This window comes from Calonectris borealis, chromosome 4 (assembly GCF_964195595.1).
Source record: "Calonectris borealis chromosome 4, bCalBor7.hap1.2, whole genome shotgun sequence".
In the NCBI taxonomy this organism is placed as follows: Eukaryota; Metazoa; Chordata; class Aves; order Procellariiformes; family Procellariidae; genus Calonectris; species Calonectris borealis.
Genome location: NC_134315.1, coordinates 68,789,075 through 68,809,873, shown reverse-complemented (window position 1 = coordinate 68,809,873; position 20,799 = coordinate 68,789,075). Strand labels below are relative to the sequence as shown.

General features: G+C 37.5%; 1 protein-coding gene across 1 annotated transcript in view; it reads left to right on the top strand.

Annotated features, from left to right (window-relative positions):
- The first annotated feature begins 235 nt into the window (after positions 1–235).
- Positions 236–20,799, top strand: part of EDNRA (endothelin receptor type A) — a 34,158-nt gene continuing 13,594 nt past the window's right edge. The window contains exons 1-3 of the mRNA XM_075150012.1: positions 236–315; positions 3,369–3,847; positions 16,572–16,699. Of these exons, the coding sequence (XP_075006113.1) occupies positions 3,446–3,847; positions 16,572–16,699 (530 nt within the window). The 5' untranslated portion in view covers positions 236–315; positions 3,369–3,445. The remainder of the gene's footprint in view (positions 316–3,368; positions 3,848–16,571; positions 16,700–20,799) is intronic.

The window sequence follows — 20,799 nt, the reverse complement described above, 5'->3', positions numbered from 1 at the left end:
GTCCAGCAAAGTCGTTCATCTCAATTTCAGCGAGGAAACGGTTAAAGAGCTCAGTGTTCCCCTGTGCCCGCGAGGCAGCCTTTGTGTTTAACATTGGCAGGGGCTCATTTTGGGCTGGAGGTTTGTTTTAATTGGGGGAGGGGGCAGAAAAGAGGGGACGCCCTGACTTCTTCGGTCTGTCTCTTTCTTTTACTGATTTCGCGGAGGTGGAGATTCTCAGTCCCACCCAGTCAGACGCAGGGCAGGAGGATCTGGTAAGACTATCCCAGGAAAAGCCACTCGGAAGAAACTCCCGGCAGCAGCGGCAGCATGCGGGTGAGCGCGGGCCCGGCGGAGGGGGCGCGCCGGGGGGGGGCGCGCGGTCTGCGGCCGGCGGAGCCGGGCTGGAGCAGCCGGGCTGGAGCAGCCGGGCTGGAGCAGCCGGGCTGGAGCAGCCGGGCTGGAGCAGCCGGGCTGGAGCAGCCGGGCCGGAGCCTCTGCTCCTTCCCGGGGAGAGCCCGGCCCGGAGCCGCGGGGCGCTTTCAGCGCTGCTCGGTAACGCTCCAGAGAACGACTAGGTGACGGTGGTGCACCTCTGGGTGCCTGTCGGGGGGTAAGTGTGAGAGACAGAGAGGGAGAGCGAGAACAAGAGACAGGCAGAAGGCAGCTGGGATAACTATTACTAAATAAAGTTTAACAACATATAGGTCTTCTCAGCTGCTCTATATCGGCTGCAGGGGAGGTAGCACTGATTCGCCAAGTGCATGTTGGAATTGATCTTTGACAGTGTTACAAGCGGAGAACGTTTTCTTTTGCGTTAGAGGAAGAAATAGAAGGCAGCTATCCCAGCAGCAAAGAGCGCGCACGGTCTGGGCTGGGGTGGGAGACAACCGAGAGAAATTCGCCTTGTCGGCAGGCTTGCTTTCAGCGCTTTCGTGCCCCCGTTAAGTTTATTTGCTCCTGTTCACATCTCAGCTGCCTTTTGGGCAGATTAATCACCGTTAACGTTTTAGCTCGTCTTTAATACTTTGAACAATTTCATTTCCAATAGTATGGTCTCTTCTTGTGAATCTCGGCACGGGAATTTTTCTGGCTTGATACCCCTGGCAAGTTAGGAGTTTTGCTCACTGCATCTGCGGCTACTTCTGCAGTGCTGGGGGAGCACAGGCACAGCACACGCATGTGGCCTCCAGATGAACACAACCACCTCACACACTCCAAGTATTCAGAGTACATGTGAAGGGGAATACTAGATTATGTTATTACAAGAAGTTATTACGGATGCTAGTACGTTACTTACATGAGGCAGTTTGCATGTTATATTTTGTAACAATATAAATACTTTGAAAATATGCACAGAGGAATGAAGGACTGTCAGGAATCCGTAAGAAAATATCCTTAGAAATTATTATATTAAAAATTTTCTAGTTTTGCTTCTTATGGAAAATTTTCTTCCAGGAGAGGGAAGAGATGGTAATTGGCAATTTTGTTCCTAGCTTTGCATGCTGGCTGCATGATTGCCATGCTACCACCATGTTCATACGACATATATATATATCAAATTTTCACAAGAAAACGTCATTAAATAAGGAGGATACTAATATAACCACTAAAGCATAGGGCTGTGGGTTCTGTTCATAGCTGTATCACATTTACTTGGGCAAGTATGAACTTGGGAAAGTCATTTAAATCATTAGTGATGCAGTTTTTCCATTTGTAAATTGGGGAACCATAGTCATAGTAAATAATAACAGTATTAATACTTGCCTGAAAAAGAGTTACAGTCAAATATGTCTGTTATTTCTAGCATGATTTAGAAACCTAAAGTGAAAGCAGTTACATCACGCAAGCTGTTGCTAACTGCCCTGAGGTACCATCGTAACCGGCTTTTAATAAGAAGGATTTACTGTTTAGTATATTAAACTTTAAAATTGAGTGCATAGGAACTCACAGTTGGTCAGATCCTCATCTCAAATACACCAATATAAAAGACTGTAAACGTGGATCCCTGGTCTGTGAGGGATAGCACTCTACAAGCCAAACAGGAATACCCAGGTTAACATTGCATTTGCAATATAGGTACACACACACTTCTACAGACCACACACCACAGAAGAGGGTAATAGTAGTAAATATTTATACTGTGGCTTCGTCCAGAAGTCCTATCAGTAAATTGTCTCCCACATTCTTTCTCTGGTAAATTTCTTGCTATAAACTCTGACTTAATAGCCCCGTAGGGAATGAAATTAGGATTCGTTTATTTAAAAAGATCCTCCCAAATCCTTCATGTGAGTCCCTAGAAATCAGGAAGTTATAAATACTTTACTTTCTACTCTTCCTTTGGCAACACTGCAGCACTTTGCCTTGTTTTGCAGATACGAGCCATGTAAAAAAATCTTTATCTTAAATTAAACTGAAGCTTCAAGGAAATGGACTTGAGTGGCCTCCTTGGTTTCAATGGAGGTGTAGTATCTATACCCCCTGTGGCAGGGAGCCAGCTCTGGGGGTTACACATAGGCAGTCGTACCTACTGGGACTGAATGCTATGGTGCTTCCATTCCTATCTGGAAATGTCATGAGTTGTTGCTTAGAATGCTAAACCCAAGTATTTTTTATCTTTAAAACAGCTTAAATTTTTATAATTAGCTTCACCATGGCTAAGTACTGAACATGAGTTGCAACAATATTCAGGAACCAAATGACAAATAAAGTTTGAAGGGCTTTTCCTGGCCAGAGGTCTACCCTGAGACTATAAAAGTCTTCCTCCTAATATTTAGGGACTTTGGATCTGGTCCAAAATTTTATTTGAAATACATGTATTTTCAGTCTTCATTTGAAACCCAGGTAATTACAAAGTCACAGAAAGATAGTATAAAGCCTCATTGTTACAATATATCAAAAATACTCAGAAAATTAACAAATTTACTACCTTTAATTATTAATGAGGTGCTGGTACCTTAGTTTTTCAAAGAAAAAATAATAACTTTTTATTTTAGCTAAAATATCATTCAGCAGTCTCCAAGGCCTCTCTTTGCTGGTACACTTTTCTTGCAAGACTATATTTTAAAACAGAACTTCACCCACCGTGTTTTTTCCATTCATATACAAATTCTGTCTCAAACTAAAAAGGTTTTGTGGGATCTCATTTGTATAAGCTATCGATTACTTAAGGAACTTTTTGTGTTTGCCTTTTGTCAGACAGTTAATGTGGGGAATCTAGATTTCAGAGTAGCACAGTGATTATAAACAGGTGTTTATACATACGTGCTGTAGAGACTGTACATTCAAATACCCTTCCAAGTGAGAAACAGGGTGCGTTAGTCTACCTGTTGTGTTGATTCTGTGTTTCTTTCTTCTTTTTTGTTTTTGCTTATTGTTTCTCTCTGCAGGTGAAGAAGTGAGAAGTATCTCACTGCAACATTGAAAAAACCCTTTCTCGCTGAATTTGCTCTTTGGGGACTTCAGGATGGAAGCCTTGTGTTTAAGAGTTTCCTTGCTGCTGCTGGTTCCAGGATTTGTCCTCAGTGACAGCTCTGACAGATACGCTGCCAATCAGAGTGACTTGGGAAACTACCTTTCCACTTTCTCAGGGATCGAATCCAGCATACTCCTCACCACCAGACAGCCCCTGGTGTCCAACCAAACTGTCAAATGTTCCCAGCAGACTAAGATTGCTGAAACTTTTAAATACATTAACACGGTGGTATCTTGTGCTATTTTCATCGTTGGAATGGTTGGGAATGCAACTCTGCTGAGGATCATTTACCAGAACAAGTGTATGAGGAATGGCCCGAATGCACTGATAGCCAGTCTGGCACTAGGAGACCTTATCTATATTGTCATTGATATTCCTATCATTGTGTACAAGGTAGGATGCAACACCAATACATTCTAATTGCAGTTTCCTTACAAGTACACTGTCTATTTTCTGTGGTTACTGCTTTGCCTAAGTAGTGCTCTTCTGTCAATGAATAGTCCATTTAAGAAAAAATACAACTCCTTTTTGTTCTGCAGCAAAAACCTTGCTCTCAGGTCTCACCTCCATAAAGATGATGTAGCTCTTAGCTCTGAACCAAAGCCTGGCCTTGGGCATTTCACAGGAACTCTTCGTTTATTATAGTTACTATAGCTAGCAAAAGAATTTATGAGGGAAGACTTTTTACAAACTGTTCTCCTCCTTGATGGACATACAGCGTTGGACTAGTTGCTATTTTTGGAATATCCTATCTTTACTTTATATTTTTACAGAAAATACCCTCTGTGATCTGCAGGCTTCATGTTATGACTTTGCAGAGAGAAATTATGTTAGTTAAAAGTTGAGCATTAAGGTTTTAATTTAATATTCATTAATAGCAGATTCTCAAAATTATTCCATAGTAAAATCAATTATATCACAGAACATTTTTGAAATATTAAATTTCAACTGGATTTGTCAAAGTATAAAAAGGATCCTCAGCAATTCTTTAATCTGGTATAAAGTTATTCTGTCCCAGTTTTTTTATTTTCCACTTTAGGTAAACAAAGCCATAAAGCAGTGCTTTTTCTGATGCAATATATGTTTACTAATGTAACTTACATGAGTCAAGGACAGGCTTGAATGAGTAGAACTGAGTCCTTTTTAAATATATCTTGCTGATATTGACTTATCTTAGAAAATCAAAGAATTTTGTAAGCTTCTATCTGTATCTTTGTGGATTGTATACAGGTGCATAGTTGATAGGATATTATAATTTTTCTTTCTTTTCTCAGTAAAAACTTAAGGTGTTTCTGTTAGTAAATAAACCACTAAGTAATATAATTAAAAAAAAATATTCCTCACAATTTTGACCCTTAAAGATTCTAGATACTTAACTTTTATTTACACGTGTTTTAAACAAAACATTTTAATGCATAACTTTATAATAACTAGTGTTCTGTGGTTTCAAATTGGATTTTAAAATTAAAGAAACAGTGAATTGAAAAGACATATTTTGTATCTATATAACTATTGACATCATAACTATTGACCTGTATTATGCAGGTATTTATAGGACAAGATAATAAAAATTTGAATTCATTAATTGATTAAAAATATGTATATGTGCATATATTACATTTGTACAGAGGCACATTGTCTACAGTAAAATGCAGTACCTGGTTCTGATCTTCCAGTAGCATAAATTACAGATAAGTCTTTTAACTTTATCTGGTTTTAATATAATATGAATTTGAAACTAGGATAAAGATTGTTAATAGTAATGTACGTGATTTAATGGAAATTCTAGTTTCCGTTTTTCATTATTCTACCTGGAAGATTAAATAATCAATTTGTTGATAAGATAGCAGATATCTGTAGAGTACTTTGACTTAACAAGTTGATGAGAAAGATTAGCCTCTGCCTGATTTGAGATTCACCTGCCTTCCATAGCTGTGTGGATGCCTAACAGGACATGGGATTGGGGTACTCCATGTTTTCATTATTATTAGCAAACTGGACTCCCATGATGCATAACAGTTTCCTCCCTGGTAAATTATCCTGCTGTCTTTATGGATAATTGCTAAGGCAGTGTTCTTACTTCTCGTGGTATTTCTGACTTTTAAAGGAAATTTTAAGGAAAAATGGCATGCGTTTTTTTCAGAGCTGAGTTTGGGAAAGAACAGGTATTTTTATTACACAATTTTTCTAACATTACAAGAGCTCTGCTGCTTCTTCACAAAGAGGAATGGAAATCTGGAATTAATTTTGCCTTTCAGAATTGCCTTTTGATGGTCTTCTGAAAATTTAGAAGTTTAGTTAAAAGTAACAAAAAATATTTTTTACGTTCTCTTTATTACTTTGCAATACATTTTTTCTATTAATTTTCTGACACTTCTTTGGCATTCTGTAGGTTCACTTGCCTTGCTATATCTTATATGATGAACTGTGGTCCTGAATCTCTCTGTACAAATGAAATTACCTTAGCCTTTATGAAAATTTATCTCTGTACTGCAGAGAAGTATTTGATAAATAAAGGCTGTGAATGAAACAGCAGCCCCTTGACATCAATGTATGTCAATTCCCACATGTAAGAAGGCAGAATTAAAATTGCATTTACAAGCATAATTCTAGCTTTTAGTAATTTTTTGAGTGCTTGAACCTCCAAAATAAATTACTTAAAAATTACTATATACAACCATCTTGTTGTATAGTTAGCTGCATGTGCTGTGATACAGGGAAGCATTTATAGCATTTATAAGGGAGCTCTAGTACTTCTGATAAGAAATTCTATTATTTATAGTCCATTTTTCATACAAACCATTCAGTAATATGTCTGCTTATATTAGGAGTTGATTTTAAAGTTTGTTAAATGGCATTCCTGTTTGTATCACTAGGGATCCTAAAATCTGTGGCACCATTTAGCTCCTCTTGTTGAATGACCATATGAAGGGTGGCCGCTAGAAATATCACAATTTGAAAGTGGAAGTGGTAGTCTTTTAAGGAAAAAAATTAAAGTGGTTTTATTTTTGTTTTAAGGTTTAAATTTTAAGTATTTTATACACTTCGTTCTGAACTTTATTTTAAACATTCTTTTAGCTTCAGAGTCAGCCTTATGTTGAACCATGTATTAGTATCTATACAAACAAATGGTGTCAAACACTTAATACCTTATAGGTCAGATCTTCATTTTTTGGAGGACAAAACAGCTCTGAAATCAGAATTAGAGTAAACAAGTATTCATCTGCATATTAAAATAACCAAAAGTACAGTGTGAAGATGGCCACATCGTATAGAACAAAATGTGTAATACTGTGTAATTATAATGTAATATCAGAAATAGGTATAATCACTTTCTTGAAACATAAGGTAGCCTTAACTATTTTGAAACTACTTTCAAAAGAGAAGTAGGTAATGTTACTGATATTGAAATCCATTTTACAAATCCTTAGAAAGAAGTAGCTATAAGATTATAGTAATTGAAAATGTAAGGTCCCAGGAGAATTGAGTCCATCATTCTGTTATGCATTTACACAATTAACAAAGATGTGGTGCTGAAAAAAAAAAAAAAAGAAATTATGTCATTTATGTCAGCTAAAGATATGGTCACAGGTGTTTTGACATTTTTATCCTTTCTTCACGGTACAGTAGGCTCAAAAATTCCCCCTTACTTTCTCCAATTACTGTAATTATATAGTGGATTCCCCTTAGCAATTTGTTAAATGGATTGAGATGTGATTAATATTCACTAGTCTCCTTTGAAGATATTCTGGATGTATTAAAGCCCCATTACACTTAATTACCGCTAGTATATCCACTTGTAGTATCAAATCAGTATTAAAAATTGTAACAAATTGAGTTTTACAGGAAGGATGCCAGTTATAAATCCAGCCTTAATAGACTGAACTAAGACATTCATTTTCAATCACGTTTATAGCACCTGGACCCAAGTAGTTTCCTCTTTACCCAAAACATACCCATCTCAGATATTCAAGATGTCAAAGCTTAAAGCCTCCAAATCAGTAAGAATGACTTCTTTGCAGTGAAAAGAAGATTGGGAAATACAACTTTTATGTTTTATGCTGCTGTAGAGGTAGGGTTAATGCACTGAAGAAGAGACAGGTTTCATACCTCCTTTTCTAGTATCAGGTGGCATAGCACATGGCTGAAAGCTGCTGCATCACCTGTATTACCCATCACTGCCATGTGTATTTGTAGCAAATAAGGTAAGTTAGGACACAATGCACAAAAACTTCTTTAGAGGACTGCCTTCCATAAAGAAACTACATAGTTTTCTAAGGCTATACATAGGCAGCAGCAGAATATCCATAGCACCACTATTGCCTTGGCTGCACTAAAGCTCTGGAAAGCCCTTATGGCTGCTGCTGCTGCTGCTGTCACTGGCTGAAGTTCAGCAGAGCAACAGCAAGAACAGCAGGTGCTCTCCACAGAAAAAGCTGTCCAGAGCTCTTTCCTGAGCTCGTGGAGCTAGAAACACTCTAGATCAAGGTTCTCACCTTTGGAATAGCAAAATTCAGTTTTAACTATGTTATTGGGAAGTCCTGAGCTGTCTCTGCTTCCATTTTTATGCAATTTAGAGAAAAATGTTTAAGTGAGTTCTATTTATTGAAAACTGACCTATATAGGATTGACATAAATTATATTGCCTTACATCTTAATATGCTTAACTCCTTAAGCCATTGGTTTATAAAGAAGTAGATGAGGCAAATAAGCCAGCTTTTAACCTGTTTCTTTAAATGTGAATAACAAACATTTTCCTAACGATTTTACTGGTGTAAAGTGAAAGACATTTACCCAGAAAACAAGCAAGAGTGTCCACTGCTCAAAGAGCTCAAGATGATGATGTTTTCTTTAGTAAACTAAGCTTTTTTGTTAGTAAATTGGTATTCATGCTTTCCTTAGTTGCAACAGCATCTAAATCTGAGTAGTCCACCTAAAACATTATGAATCTAAATATAAAAGGTAGCTGGCAGTAAGCAAACATCTTCAGCCATTTTGTCTTCAGTAAAGGAAGACTTAGCTGAGGCATTTCTATTCATGGACGTTTTTCAATATCAGAGCAAATGCATAAGTGTTAGACCAATCCCTTCTTAATCACAAATTATTTGGCATATCTGATTACCTTTACTGACAGAATTAATATTATACATAAGCAGGGATGATAATTAAACACATTGGGACTGATCCTGTAGGCTAATAGAGCAAGTGACATCCACAGTAGTTATAGTTTTGTGCCAAAGGAGTATAAGGCCAAGCCCACAGCACGCATGAAGTTCAGTGTACTTAGAAAAGAAACCCCTCTTTAAAAGCAAAATTTGTCACATATGCAGTGTATATTTCTCAAATGAAATACCAACACCAGTAGGAAATTCTGAGGCCACCAGCTTAACAGCTGCGTTCTGGCTTTCACTGAATTCTTATCAGTGATTCCAAGAAGCAACGCGTTGGTAGCCCAGTGTGATGCAGAAGTCCATATAACTTGCTCAGATCATGACCTATTATTTGGGTGTATGTCTCCATGTAGTGATCATACACAAAGAAATCTAGAGGTAGCACAGGAATTGATCGCTGAGTCCTGAAGGCAGAAGTTACCCAAAATGGAACAGGGAAGGGAGGTCCATCAGGAATCTCTTCCCTCCATTTACAGGCTACAGCTTCCTAGCAGAAAGTGTTTAACATGCAGATCAGGGCTGGAGTTAAGGAATGCACAGGCAATTCCTCCCTCATCTTCAATTTCGTATCTCATACCTGCCTTCCTGTTCTGTGGATTTGTAATACTGTACAGTATCTGGAAACTCTAGGTTTAACAGAATATTTTAGTATGTTTGCTGTATTTATTTTTCAATCCACTGAACTCTACAGATAACAAGGAATTGTTTTGATTGTGCATATCCAGGGTTTACCAGTTCTGCAGAAATTTCTTAACAATCCTGTCACTCTCTTTAGCAACACACAAAAGACAACACAGCTGGAAGAATAACAAAAGCAATGTTTTGCCCAGGGATTGAAAAAATTCTTTGCAGCTCGTTTTTCTGAAGAAGAGCAGCACAGCTTGAGAAACAGTCTACCTAAAAGGATGGGAAGTTAGCCAACACCACGTAAAACAAAAAAGAAACTAATCTTACTTTGTAAACAGCAAAAATACCACACGGGAGATGTCTAGAGTTGTTAGGAATGCTTTACCACTAAGTAGTTTTTTGTAATAAATATAAACATTTTAACATGAACGTAAAACTTAGGATTTATTTTTTTACCAGTTAGTTGAGACAGAATGTTCTGCTTCAAAAACAGAGCATTTGTTTTCTTACCTTTCAGGATCTCTGGAAGTATAATCTATTTTTTCTTGTGTAAAAACTATACATTCCCTTCCATAGTTGCCGAAGCAGGAGAAAAAGACTGTAGGCATTCATGAAATGGCATGAGACCCTCTGCTACCTCCACCTTTACTCAGCTGGGCAAAGATGAGCAAAATAGCAGAAAAAGCTGTGGTAGAGCAATTCAGAGAAAAAAATGTCTTTGATGGTTCTCATACATCCCCACATGACCTTTCTTCCTTCCAGAAAAAAAGTCTTTTATCCACCCAAAGTGGAAAAAAGGCGGTTCTTGGTTGTAGCAAAATTAGGAATGTATTTCCTGCAAAGAACAGTTGAAGAGATGCAGTGTGCCTTCTCTACCATGGCATTATTGTGAATCTAAGTATAAGGAAAAAACCAAGTGATACCAAAGTTAGCAGAAGCGCGAACTATCATGTCACCATGATATACTCCATATTGGTCTTGTGCCCTGCATTATAAAGGTTAGCCTTGTTCTTTGTTTTCCTCTACTTTTCCTCTACTCACTGTCCTTCTCAAAGTTGAGGCTTTTCACTCCAGCAGTGGGAAGGGAAGGAATACCTAGCGACAGGCTGTGTTCTCTCTCCTTCACCCTTACAGCTCTCCCTCTTCCCAGCCAAGTGGTGGAGCACAGCTGAGTTACATATGTGGGATGAGCAACAGTCTGTGGGTCCCAAGCAAGAAATGGATGAGGATTGTCGTGCAATGCAATTCTCTCTTGGATACATGGCTTGTAGGAAGAAGAGAAAGACTTGAGAACATGCAGTGAATTCTTGTCCTATGAAGTTTCATGGGGACAGCAGGGTCCCGGTTGAGTCACTGAATCAAAATACCACAATCAAAATACCACAAGCAGGAGACTTAATCCACCCTTCTTCCTAACTAATCAGTCTTACAGATCAGAGACAAGAGGAACACTTCAGTCAGAATTATCATCTTTTTGTCACTTAATGCAGTCAGCTCAGTGGTATAGACCTTGGACACTTCTGTGTTCAGTCAGATTTCACCAGGATTCCAACCAAAACACCAGGTACTGTATTCAGCCCATGCCTTGAAGCAGACATTGCTAAGAAAAAGACACATACCAATATGTGTCTACATAATGGTAGAACACAATTTAAGAGAGAGCTTTACCAAGACAGCTCAATGTCTCCTAGAGGAAACTAGCCTTAAAAAACAAAGGAAAAAAAAACCCAAATGTGCTGATCTGACAAAACCAGAGAAATTTCTCTTCTTTCATTCTGGGCTATGATGCAAGGAAAGGAAATCACCCCAGAATACGCTGGTTTTGTAACTCCTACTACACAGTTAGGAGATGCTGGTCACTTACACAACTAGACATTATCTATACAAACAGAAATCTGCTGGTTTGGTCCTTTTCTCCATTACTGCACGAGTGTAACAGAAGTCAGGGAAGAAAGAATTTCCATTTGTCCTGCTGAAGACAGAGCAGAAACTCGAGCTGCCAGGGTTGTGCCAGAGTTGTTCCATCAGTATCACTGAACGCTTAAACGCCATGAAACTCAGGAGAGCATCTTGCATGGGGGCAGCATGAGGGGCAAGCACTATCTGTATGAAACAGAGTTCAGTTTCTGGGAAACAGATCTTGTGTGTCACCACAGCAATGGTCCCAAGTGGATACAGGAAGAGGAAGGCTCTAGAGCACTAGGATGAGATCAGGGCAGGTATGAAACCTTTGCTTTCATCCTCAATGCCATGAGGCAGAGAGAGAGGACCCCCTGACATGTAGTTGTTGAACCAAAGCAGTTTTTATAGAGCAGCTCAGAGCCGGTTCATATCCAGCACCTAACCTCAGTCCATCTATTTTGGGCTGAGCTCCAGGGTCATCATCTGCCTGTAAACACACAGTATCAGCCTAGTATTAGATAAACACTGTGGATGTACATGAGCATGTACTGGTGAATACTCATGTGGTTGGATTACAAGATTCTCTCTTTTAGAATACATATAAATTGCTTGGGATGCACAGTGGGACTTTATCTACATTTTGTACATCAGCTAGCATACTAATGGGGGTTAGAAAATAGCAACAGCAGTAGAGTAAAATCAACTGAGTGACGTTTAAAAATCATTGCAAAGGAATGTTCTCAGCGCTGCTGTCTTGTTTGTTTCAAGCTGGAGCGTCAGGGCAGAGAGGCCATATAAAGCAGCAGAGAAGGGGGGATGCTCAAGGAAGCTGTGGCTGTCTGGTCATTTTGCTGAGGTTTTTTAAGACCGACAGTAGAACCTTGAAATCTTGGTTTCTGATTTCAGTGTAAAAATATGCTGTTGACTACACTCTTTTCTCGCTCAGGAATTGCACCACAGTTGAACTATATGAAATACTCCTAAGTATTTCACACAAGGGGAAAAGTGCATTTCCTTTGCTGCATGTCTTATTTTGAAACCTCAGAGATTTTGTGAGTGGGTTTGCAAAAGCACAATCCATTTGACCAACTCAAGGAGAACTGGAATACAAGTTGGGATAGTCAGCCTGATTCCTCCTATCCTCGTGCATTGAGAGAAAATGTAATCTGCTAAAATTTTATACTCATTTTGTTTGGATATTAAAACATGCAAAAGCACTGGAAGAGCAGAGCCAGTAGTCCCAGCTCTTATATTGTACCTAAGTAAATCAGGACTAATTAAATTAAATTCCTGGGCCTATTTTTTTATACAGAATAAATGTGTTATTTCCCTCTGAAGTTTTTGTACCCTGCTAAGGCAGAACAGAGGGCAATGGACTCGTTTTGATGTAAAATTAGTAAAACCAAAGACAGGAACAGATTTGCTGACTAAAAATATCTACAGAAGAAAAAACTGGCACCTGATCCAAGGGGAAGTAATGAATGCATAGCTGATGCGGAATGATAATGGAGTATACCCACAGAAATTATTGCAAGGTTAATCTTAAAAATCAAATAACTTAATTCTGATCCCAGTGATTTTGATTAAAATCAACTTGAAAAGAATGTCTAATGATTTGGTACTGATGTTACTTCAATTAGTGAAAAAGTGTAAGAAACAAAAGGAATAAAATACTTTTAATCTTAAAAAAGGAGAGCTTCCTGGGGTGTGGGGAACGTGTACATGCTGGAACCATAAAGCTTCCCTGTGAGGAGTAATGAGTTAGTGAACCTTTTTCAAGTACAACACACTTCTTTTTGAAGCTAATATTTGCCTTGTAGTAACAGAGTTTCACAGTCACTACAAAGTGCTTGTTCACTTCTATTGCTGGGTATATGCCACAGCCACAGTCAGTGCACATAAATTAATAGGTGGCTATCCTTCAGTTGCCTTTTAATGTGTGGTCTATAATGATAACTCAGTTTTGGGGCTCTGGTTGGCACACGGGATTGACAAAACTCTGCTAGGGCCTCTTTTCCCTGGCAGTGCCATTTATAATTTAGCCTTCATCCAGTGGTGCCTGAAAACTATTCTGATTTTACCCAAACCCAGACAAGAGTCTGGAGCTGAAATTCCACATGAGTACAACTGGTTGGAGAATTACCATGGATTCAGATCGCCCCTTCTTTTTCCAATGTTTTTTCTGCAGCCCTGACATAAACTAAAGCCTCATGCAAGAGTTCTAGGCAAAAGGCAAAAATATGCCCTGCAAACATTTGTTATAATCCATCTAGAAAATAATTCTGCTGGAGCTTTCAGTGTATTTTATTCAGTCTACAAATACAGATAAAATCAGAGGAACTAATCAACAGCTTGCAGGTATAATCTCATTACCTTTGTTACTGAAGGTACAGACAATAGTTAAACTACCAATCCTAGTGATCCATTCCCTAGCTTTCTGGCACAAGGAGGATTTTCTTTCATCAAATATGATTGTCCTAAACTGGAATTTCATTGCAAAAGTGCTCTTATTTTCTCTGCTGTGGTCTTGATGGTAAATAAGATACTCAGCTCTCCTTGATGAAGGCAAGGGTTCTCAATATGCCAGAAAACACACAGCAACATATAGTAACAGAACAAGAGCAAATGGAACCACATTTATATGGTAATCTAACACTCTCAAGAAATAGGGAGTAGGCAAACTTGCATTGATCCTATAGCTTATGTTGAGAAATCTTGTTTTAATATTCAGCTGAAGAGAAAAAATAATCAGTAAAAAATATAATGCCTAACAGATAACACCTTTCCTATTTAATGAGCAGACATATACATAAGTTTGCTTCATAGTATTAACACCCAGTTGGCTGAAGGCTATGAATTGCTAAAATCTGTCTTGAAATACAAGTAATCAAATGACAATATGAATATGGTCCTAGAAAGACATAGGCAGCATGTAGTACATAGCTACTTCCCGCATTTTTGAGGTATTATCGGGGGGGAAAAAAGCACAAGGAATTTAGCATTGTGATGAATGGCTATAAAAAAGAGGGGATGTGAAAAAGCCAGATCAGGACTGACTGTAAAGAGAATATGAATTCCTACAAATCTGGCATTCAGTGATAAACATCCTGTACTCTACAACAAAGTGCTCTGAAAAACTCATGCTGTGAAAAAATAGAAAGGTATCTCCTCCCTTAACTGAGATAAAGATAGATGTGAATTTTAACTCCCCATAGTTAACATTTATATTGTTAAAGGTAGTGATTATTAGTATGTTTCAATTCAACAGTAATTTAAATAGAAATAAAATGTTTACTTTGAATACTACAGTCCTGAGCTACAATCAAAATTGTTTTTCTAATTCTGCAGACAGAATCGACCCACTCTTACTAGATGAGTGTGTTCCAGAGTCTAAGGCTTTACTGAAAAAATTTTCTAGTCCTTGTGGTTGCAAAGATAACTCCCAAAATGTGAACTGACTGTAAGCAAAGAAGTCTGCCCAAGTATGAAGATGGCCTGGCAGAACAGGTCTGCAAGAAAGCAAACTCTGAAAACAACAATTCAAATTTCTGTTGATTTAATCATATTCCAAACAGTATAATCTTTGTTCAGTTTTAACTGTAAAAATGTTAAAAATATATGATTCATAGATTGTGTTTATCATTGAAAGAACACAACTAAATTTTGCATGCAGAATGCAATGGTGCCAATACTTGCACATTTGTGCAGATGAAAGTTCCTTGTTCTCTCCTTTTTATTTTGCGCTCTTGCCCAGGAACAAGACTGTGGCACATTACACATACTGTATTTATTGCAAATGCTTTTTGTGCCACCAGTTTATGCACTTGACAATAAAACTGTTGTGAAGTTTAAATCTATTTTAGTTCTATAAAACAGTCCCAGGTCTGGATCTGACACCTTCAAAAATTCAGCAAAATTAGGTTTTAGAAGCTTCAAAAGCTTGGGTTTGGCTTATAATTGTTACTCCATAGTGTATCATTTGCTGTCTTCCTCTGAAGCAAATGAAAACATCTCCAAATTTAGACGGTACCATCAAAATATTCTGTGTTCTGGCCTGTGTTCAGAAAGGCTTAATATAAATCCAACAACTGCACAGCAGTAATAATTAATTATCCAGTAAGACAATTGTTATTACCGCCCCCCTGCTTATATAGGGGATACAACATCCACTAGGATGTTGACAAAGTTACATATCTGGCTGAAGCACTTGATATCTTCTTTTCAAATCTAATGCTTTCTAACACACAACCACTTCAACAGAAGTTGATAAGAGCATAAGAACTTGCTGCACTATATCACACAAAGAACTCCTCTTACCTCTTATTCAGTATCCTACCCCTGACAAAGGCTCAGCAGCAGAGATTTAGGGAAGAACATTAAAAAAACGGTAGTGCAAGAGTGACTCTTCCCCTTCTGGTGAGAAGGTTTAGTGACTTCGTTTTTCAAAAGAACTATTCATGGTGACTGTAAGATCCTTTTCTTGAGTGGAATCAGCTAAGTTAGAGCTCAGTACTTTGTATGGACTTAATAATTTTTCACTTCTTACATTTACTTACATTGAATGTAATCTGCCATCTTACTGCCAGGCACCCAGTAAAGGGAGATCTTCTGTGACTCTGCAGTCAGTTGTAGATTTGACTATCCTGAATAATTTTGTACCCTGTATTTTGTATGTATACTTGTTCAAAGCTTTAACAGTTACAGCTAGAAAGATTACTGTTTACATGCTAATTATTCACAACTATTGACATGAATCAATGTATTCATGTTTGTTATGTAAATGCCTCCTTGGAAATACTAATCTAAACCCCAGCCACTCATTCACATCTTTCCAAATGGATGCTTTTCTATTGCCTTGTAGTACAACCCACATGTATGTATGATGCTAGTCCTTTAAAACATAATATGGAACAAATTATGTATGTACAATATTTTCTCCACACACTTAAGAATCTGGCAGTGAATATTGTCAGAAGTTACGCAGTGGTACATTTACAATGACAAGAATCTACTTGCGTGCAAGCATGAGAATTTGACTCTGAGGTATTTCATTATGAACTGTGAGTTATGCTTTGACTGCTTGGTTCTGGGACACGGTAATTGCAACCATTTATGACAGGGTTGAGTTAGATTTTCATTATTCAGTACCGGTGGCTGAAGCACACCAATAAAAAATCTTTTAACAATGCAAGTTACTATTACAACAGTACAAGGGCAACACCTAAGTTTAAACTTTCACCCTCTGTGCTTCTATAGTAGCAGTTACTTCCCAGATTCACTCAGTACTGAGGATATGCTTGAGGCATGGAGAATTCCAGGTTACAATGGCTATGTCTAAGACAAGAAATAATTACAATTGTTACACACTTGCTAAGTTACTGTTTAAATATTCTGATCATTTTATATCTTCTTTTTAGCTCCTTGCTCAGAAGTGGCCTTTTGGAGATTCTGAATTTGGACAGTTTCTTTGCAAATTCCTTCCCTTTATACAGAAGGCATCGGTGGGAATCACAGTTCTTAATCTCTGTGCCCTCAGTGTGGACAGGTACAGTATGTTTTACTCTTTTGACAGACACTGTTCTTGCCCTTGCAGTTTTCCTAAAACTGGGAGCACTCAGTACGGTCTTCTTAGCAGGCAGACTACATTCTGTTTTTTGATATCCTGGCTATAACAAAGCACCACATCTCTGGCTCAAAGTATAATCTGAAACCATTGGACTAATCAACTTTCCAGGGTTTTTTAAAGGTATTTAAAAGCTCTAGTAAAGCATTATTTCAATTTCCTTTGCCAGACAAAAATTTATTGGGATTTGACTCAGTATTCAGACTTCCTTCTTTCATATGACCTCATGTTTGTTTTGTACTTGAACAGGAACATAATCTTTAGTCTTAAAAATAATTTTTTCAACTCACTGCCTATGGACCATAATTACAGTGTTTATTTTGATAACTTTTATAACTGATTGAGTTCTATTGAAAAACATGTTGGAAACTTGCTTTGATAGTTTGATATTGATAGTTTGAAAATTAATGCGTCTGTTAAAAGTGCTCAGGAAGATACACAAATTTTTTAACAGAACAACAGCTACGATGCTTTTGAACCTTATTCTTTTATGCTTTTTTTTCTTCATACATATAAGGCAATAGCAGATGAAGACTTCACTTCTGTAAAAGCTATTTTTATTGGTCTTGAGTTTATTTGATCATGTTCTAGTCCAAAATATCAGTAATTCTGATACAGAAAATATTGATAAATAAAATACATTATGTGTATTAGTACAGCAATGCAAAGGTAAAAGAAACTTTAAAATTAATCTTGGTTTGGTTTTACATAAAAAGTTGATGTACAAGGTTTGCAATGGATGAATAACTTAGTAGTATCCATACCTGAAATACAGTTCCTTATTGCATTAGGAACTCATTAGCTGAAGCCAGAAACAAAAAAATGTAACACAGGCAAGTGTTCTATTTCCATTTTTGAGTCTGGGAACTATAAGAAGAATTCTATTTCTCAAACAATATCTGCCCATCTTAAAATACAATCCCATGGACTGCTCTAAGGAATAAATCATAGATCAAGCACATATGAAACAGAGTTTGTTAGATAAGTTCTGACCAATGCAGTTTCAGTAGATTTAGTCCTACTGTTACATACATTTTCATAAATTGGTAGTAACTCAGCTGAAGATGCCTCTTTATATATGCATATATATATTTTTACAAGCACTGATTTCCTAATTCTCACATCAACCAAATGCTGTTTCCATTTGAGTATAAAGTCTTGTATGGGATCAGACTCAGACTAGTTAATTTCCTCCCCTAGTTTACACGCTTTGCCAAGAACGTATTCCTTGCCATCTGGTACTACTCTAGTAAATGGTTGTTAGAAAACAGATGTATACAGCCAGATTCTGATATTGGCTAACATGAAGTGAATCTAGATTAATCACTGTGAAATCAGGATCTGAGACACCTTCAACAAGTTAGGTCAGGCACTGGAAGTGGCATAGTCACATTAATATAAAATTCCACATCAGCTAATGTTTGCTTTTTAGTATGGAAAATTAGTAAATATGGAATTGTGTGCTGTCACAGCTGGACTGTTTATGGTTTACAGGCGAGTTTTTTTTTTTCTTTAAAAAGCTCCTGAAAACTATCTCATTTACAGCTATTTTGGGTGTCTATATATGGAATTGCATTCTACGAGGTAGAAAAAGATAGAGTCAATTGGTATAATGAATTCAGAGCTCCAGAGCTTTGATAATTGTTGACTCTCTGTCCCTCTTGCAGACTACAGCCTTAATTTAGAACAAGATTTTTTTTCCTGCAAGGAGTGTTCTCTGTGCTAACTACATCCTATTGTGAAACTCCACTCATTACTACTGCCCCTCACACAAAGTGACTTGTGCTGACAGTGAATTAAGGTTTAACTGTGCATGTCCAAGGGGACAATGTCCACTCACACGTGGAGAGGGTTTTAAGAGGCTGTCAGAAAACACCAGACCAGCCATTTACCTTTCAGAGGAAGCTCACGTTTGTTTCAGATGCCTCTCAGGCATTTTTAAACTCTAGGTCATGATGGTGATGATAGTCTGACTCTTTTTCTAAACGGTGCCTGACTGTGACTAAGAGGAAGGATATTTCCTTTCCTGAGCTTTTACTCTTGCTTATGTCTTGATTTTGATAATGATTTTGATGAAGAAATGGTTTTAAGAAGAAGAGTGAAGATATGGATCTCATTTAATATGTATACACCCTCTTCTTGCCTCCTCTGCATACCAAATTGCATAGAACTGTAATCTCACGGTAGGTACTTTCATCTGGCCCAACTATTAGATAAGTCAAGATTTTACCACTAAAACAAAGCTCTAAAAGCTGTATTGTATTAAGAACTTTGCAATCAACACACTGTTGGCTACCTTTAAAATGAAGAACAGCTATGACCTCTCACAATGAAGAGGAATAGATTGATATCAGCAACAGTAGTGTCATTTAGGAACCGTTCTGACACTAATCTTGACAGTGACTACTTTTTCTGTCCTTGATCAAGTTTCTTATCTTTTCTGTATTGCTTTTCCCTCTTATAAAGGGCTGATGATACTTGCAGAACAGAAATATGTTATACTAGTGGGCCATTAGAACAACTAATTTTCTAATGCAGCCAAAAGAAATAGGGAAACAAAAGCCCCTCCTCTGTAAGACAGCAGGCATGGGGGACTGATAGTCCACAGACAAGCTATAGCCCATGATTTAATTTTCATATACTCCTTGATTTCATTTCATAAGGCCCACAATACATTTTCTTTTTTAATTCTGATTACATACCATAATGGTAAAATTCATCCAAATTGTTCCAAAAACTAATCTGGGCCATAGCAAAAACCACAACCATGCTGCATTAATGAAACCAATTCTGGAAGGCTAACTAGAGTTCTAGAATTATTCTTTACCAAAGAATGGTGAAATCATGGAGAGGGCGTAGAAAAGCATCAGAAATGATTCAATGGCCTTACAGATCTCAATTCGTTGCTTATAAAAAACTATACTTAAGAAGCCACTTAAATATAATATCCAAGTACTGAAATACAGATTATGTATCAGATATCCATAGGGTCTTCAGCTTAGCAAAGAAAGATATAATAAGAACCTATAGAACAAGGTTTCAGCAAGACAAATTCCAAATGAAAATAAGGTACACATTTTTAACAGTAAGAGTGATTAACTACAAGAAGAAACCACCAGGAAAAGGTGAAGGTGTCCTGCTCTTAAGGTTCTCAGATCAAGACAGATGTCCTTCTGAAAGAAATGCTTTAAGCAAGCTATAACTAGATAGGAGTGCAAAATACTTAATTGTATGTATGTATACTTCACGAGTAATGATCCCTTGTCCTTAAATACTATGTATCTCTAAACATAAGTAGCAAGAGGGACTGCAGAGTCCATGAAAAGCAAGTTGGAATAAATAGCTAAGAATGGGAGAAGAGGGAGAAGAAAACAGAGGAGAGAGAGCAACTGAAGGGCACAATATACTAAAGCTGACAGCACATGCATGAGCAGTAGAAAATGAAAAGGGGAGAGAGCAGAGGAGCCACAACATTAAACAGAGAAAAGGAAATGACCTGGAAAAGAATTGAATATTTTAGGCAAGGTTGGAGACAAAAGGGAAACAAACAGAAACAAGAAAAGTAATACAAAACACATGCACACAGATTTTAGATTGGGGAATTAAATGTAATGCGTAATACATGTATTTTATGTCAGTTCCCTGGCAGACATCCTATATTTTGTAAGTATGAGGGAAATAAACCCTGCAGTATTTTTCCACTCCTAATTGTGGGAGGTTTGTGGCTAGACAAAGATCCTATACATTACATAACTCACAGAACACCCACTTGAAAAATTATACTACCACTATTTTTCAAATCACTCTTACAGCAGTGAGTAAAGAGACCAAGTAATTGCAGGTTAATATGCATTCACCAAATTCTGATCTAATTACTGAGCTTCTTATGCTTTAGCTGAAACCATTCATAAAATTGTTCAGCCAATAATTCCTTACCTGGTAGTTATTCGAATTGTGAACTGAAAAAAAAATTGCTAATAAAATACATACATGACCCAAATCCTTATTGCTGTGCATACTGA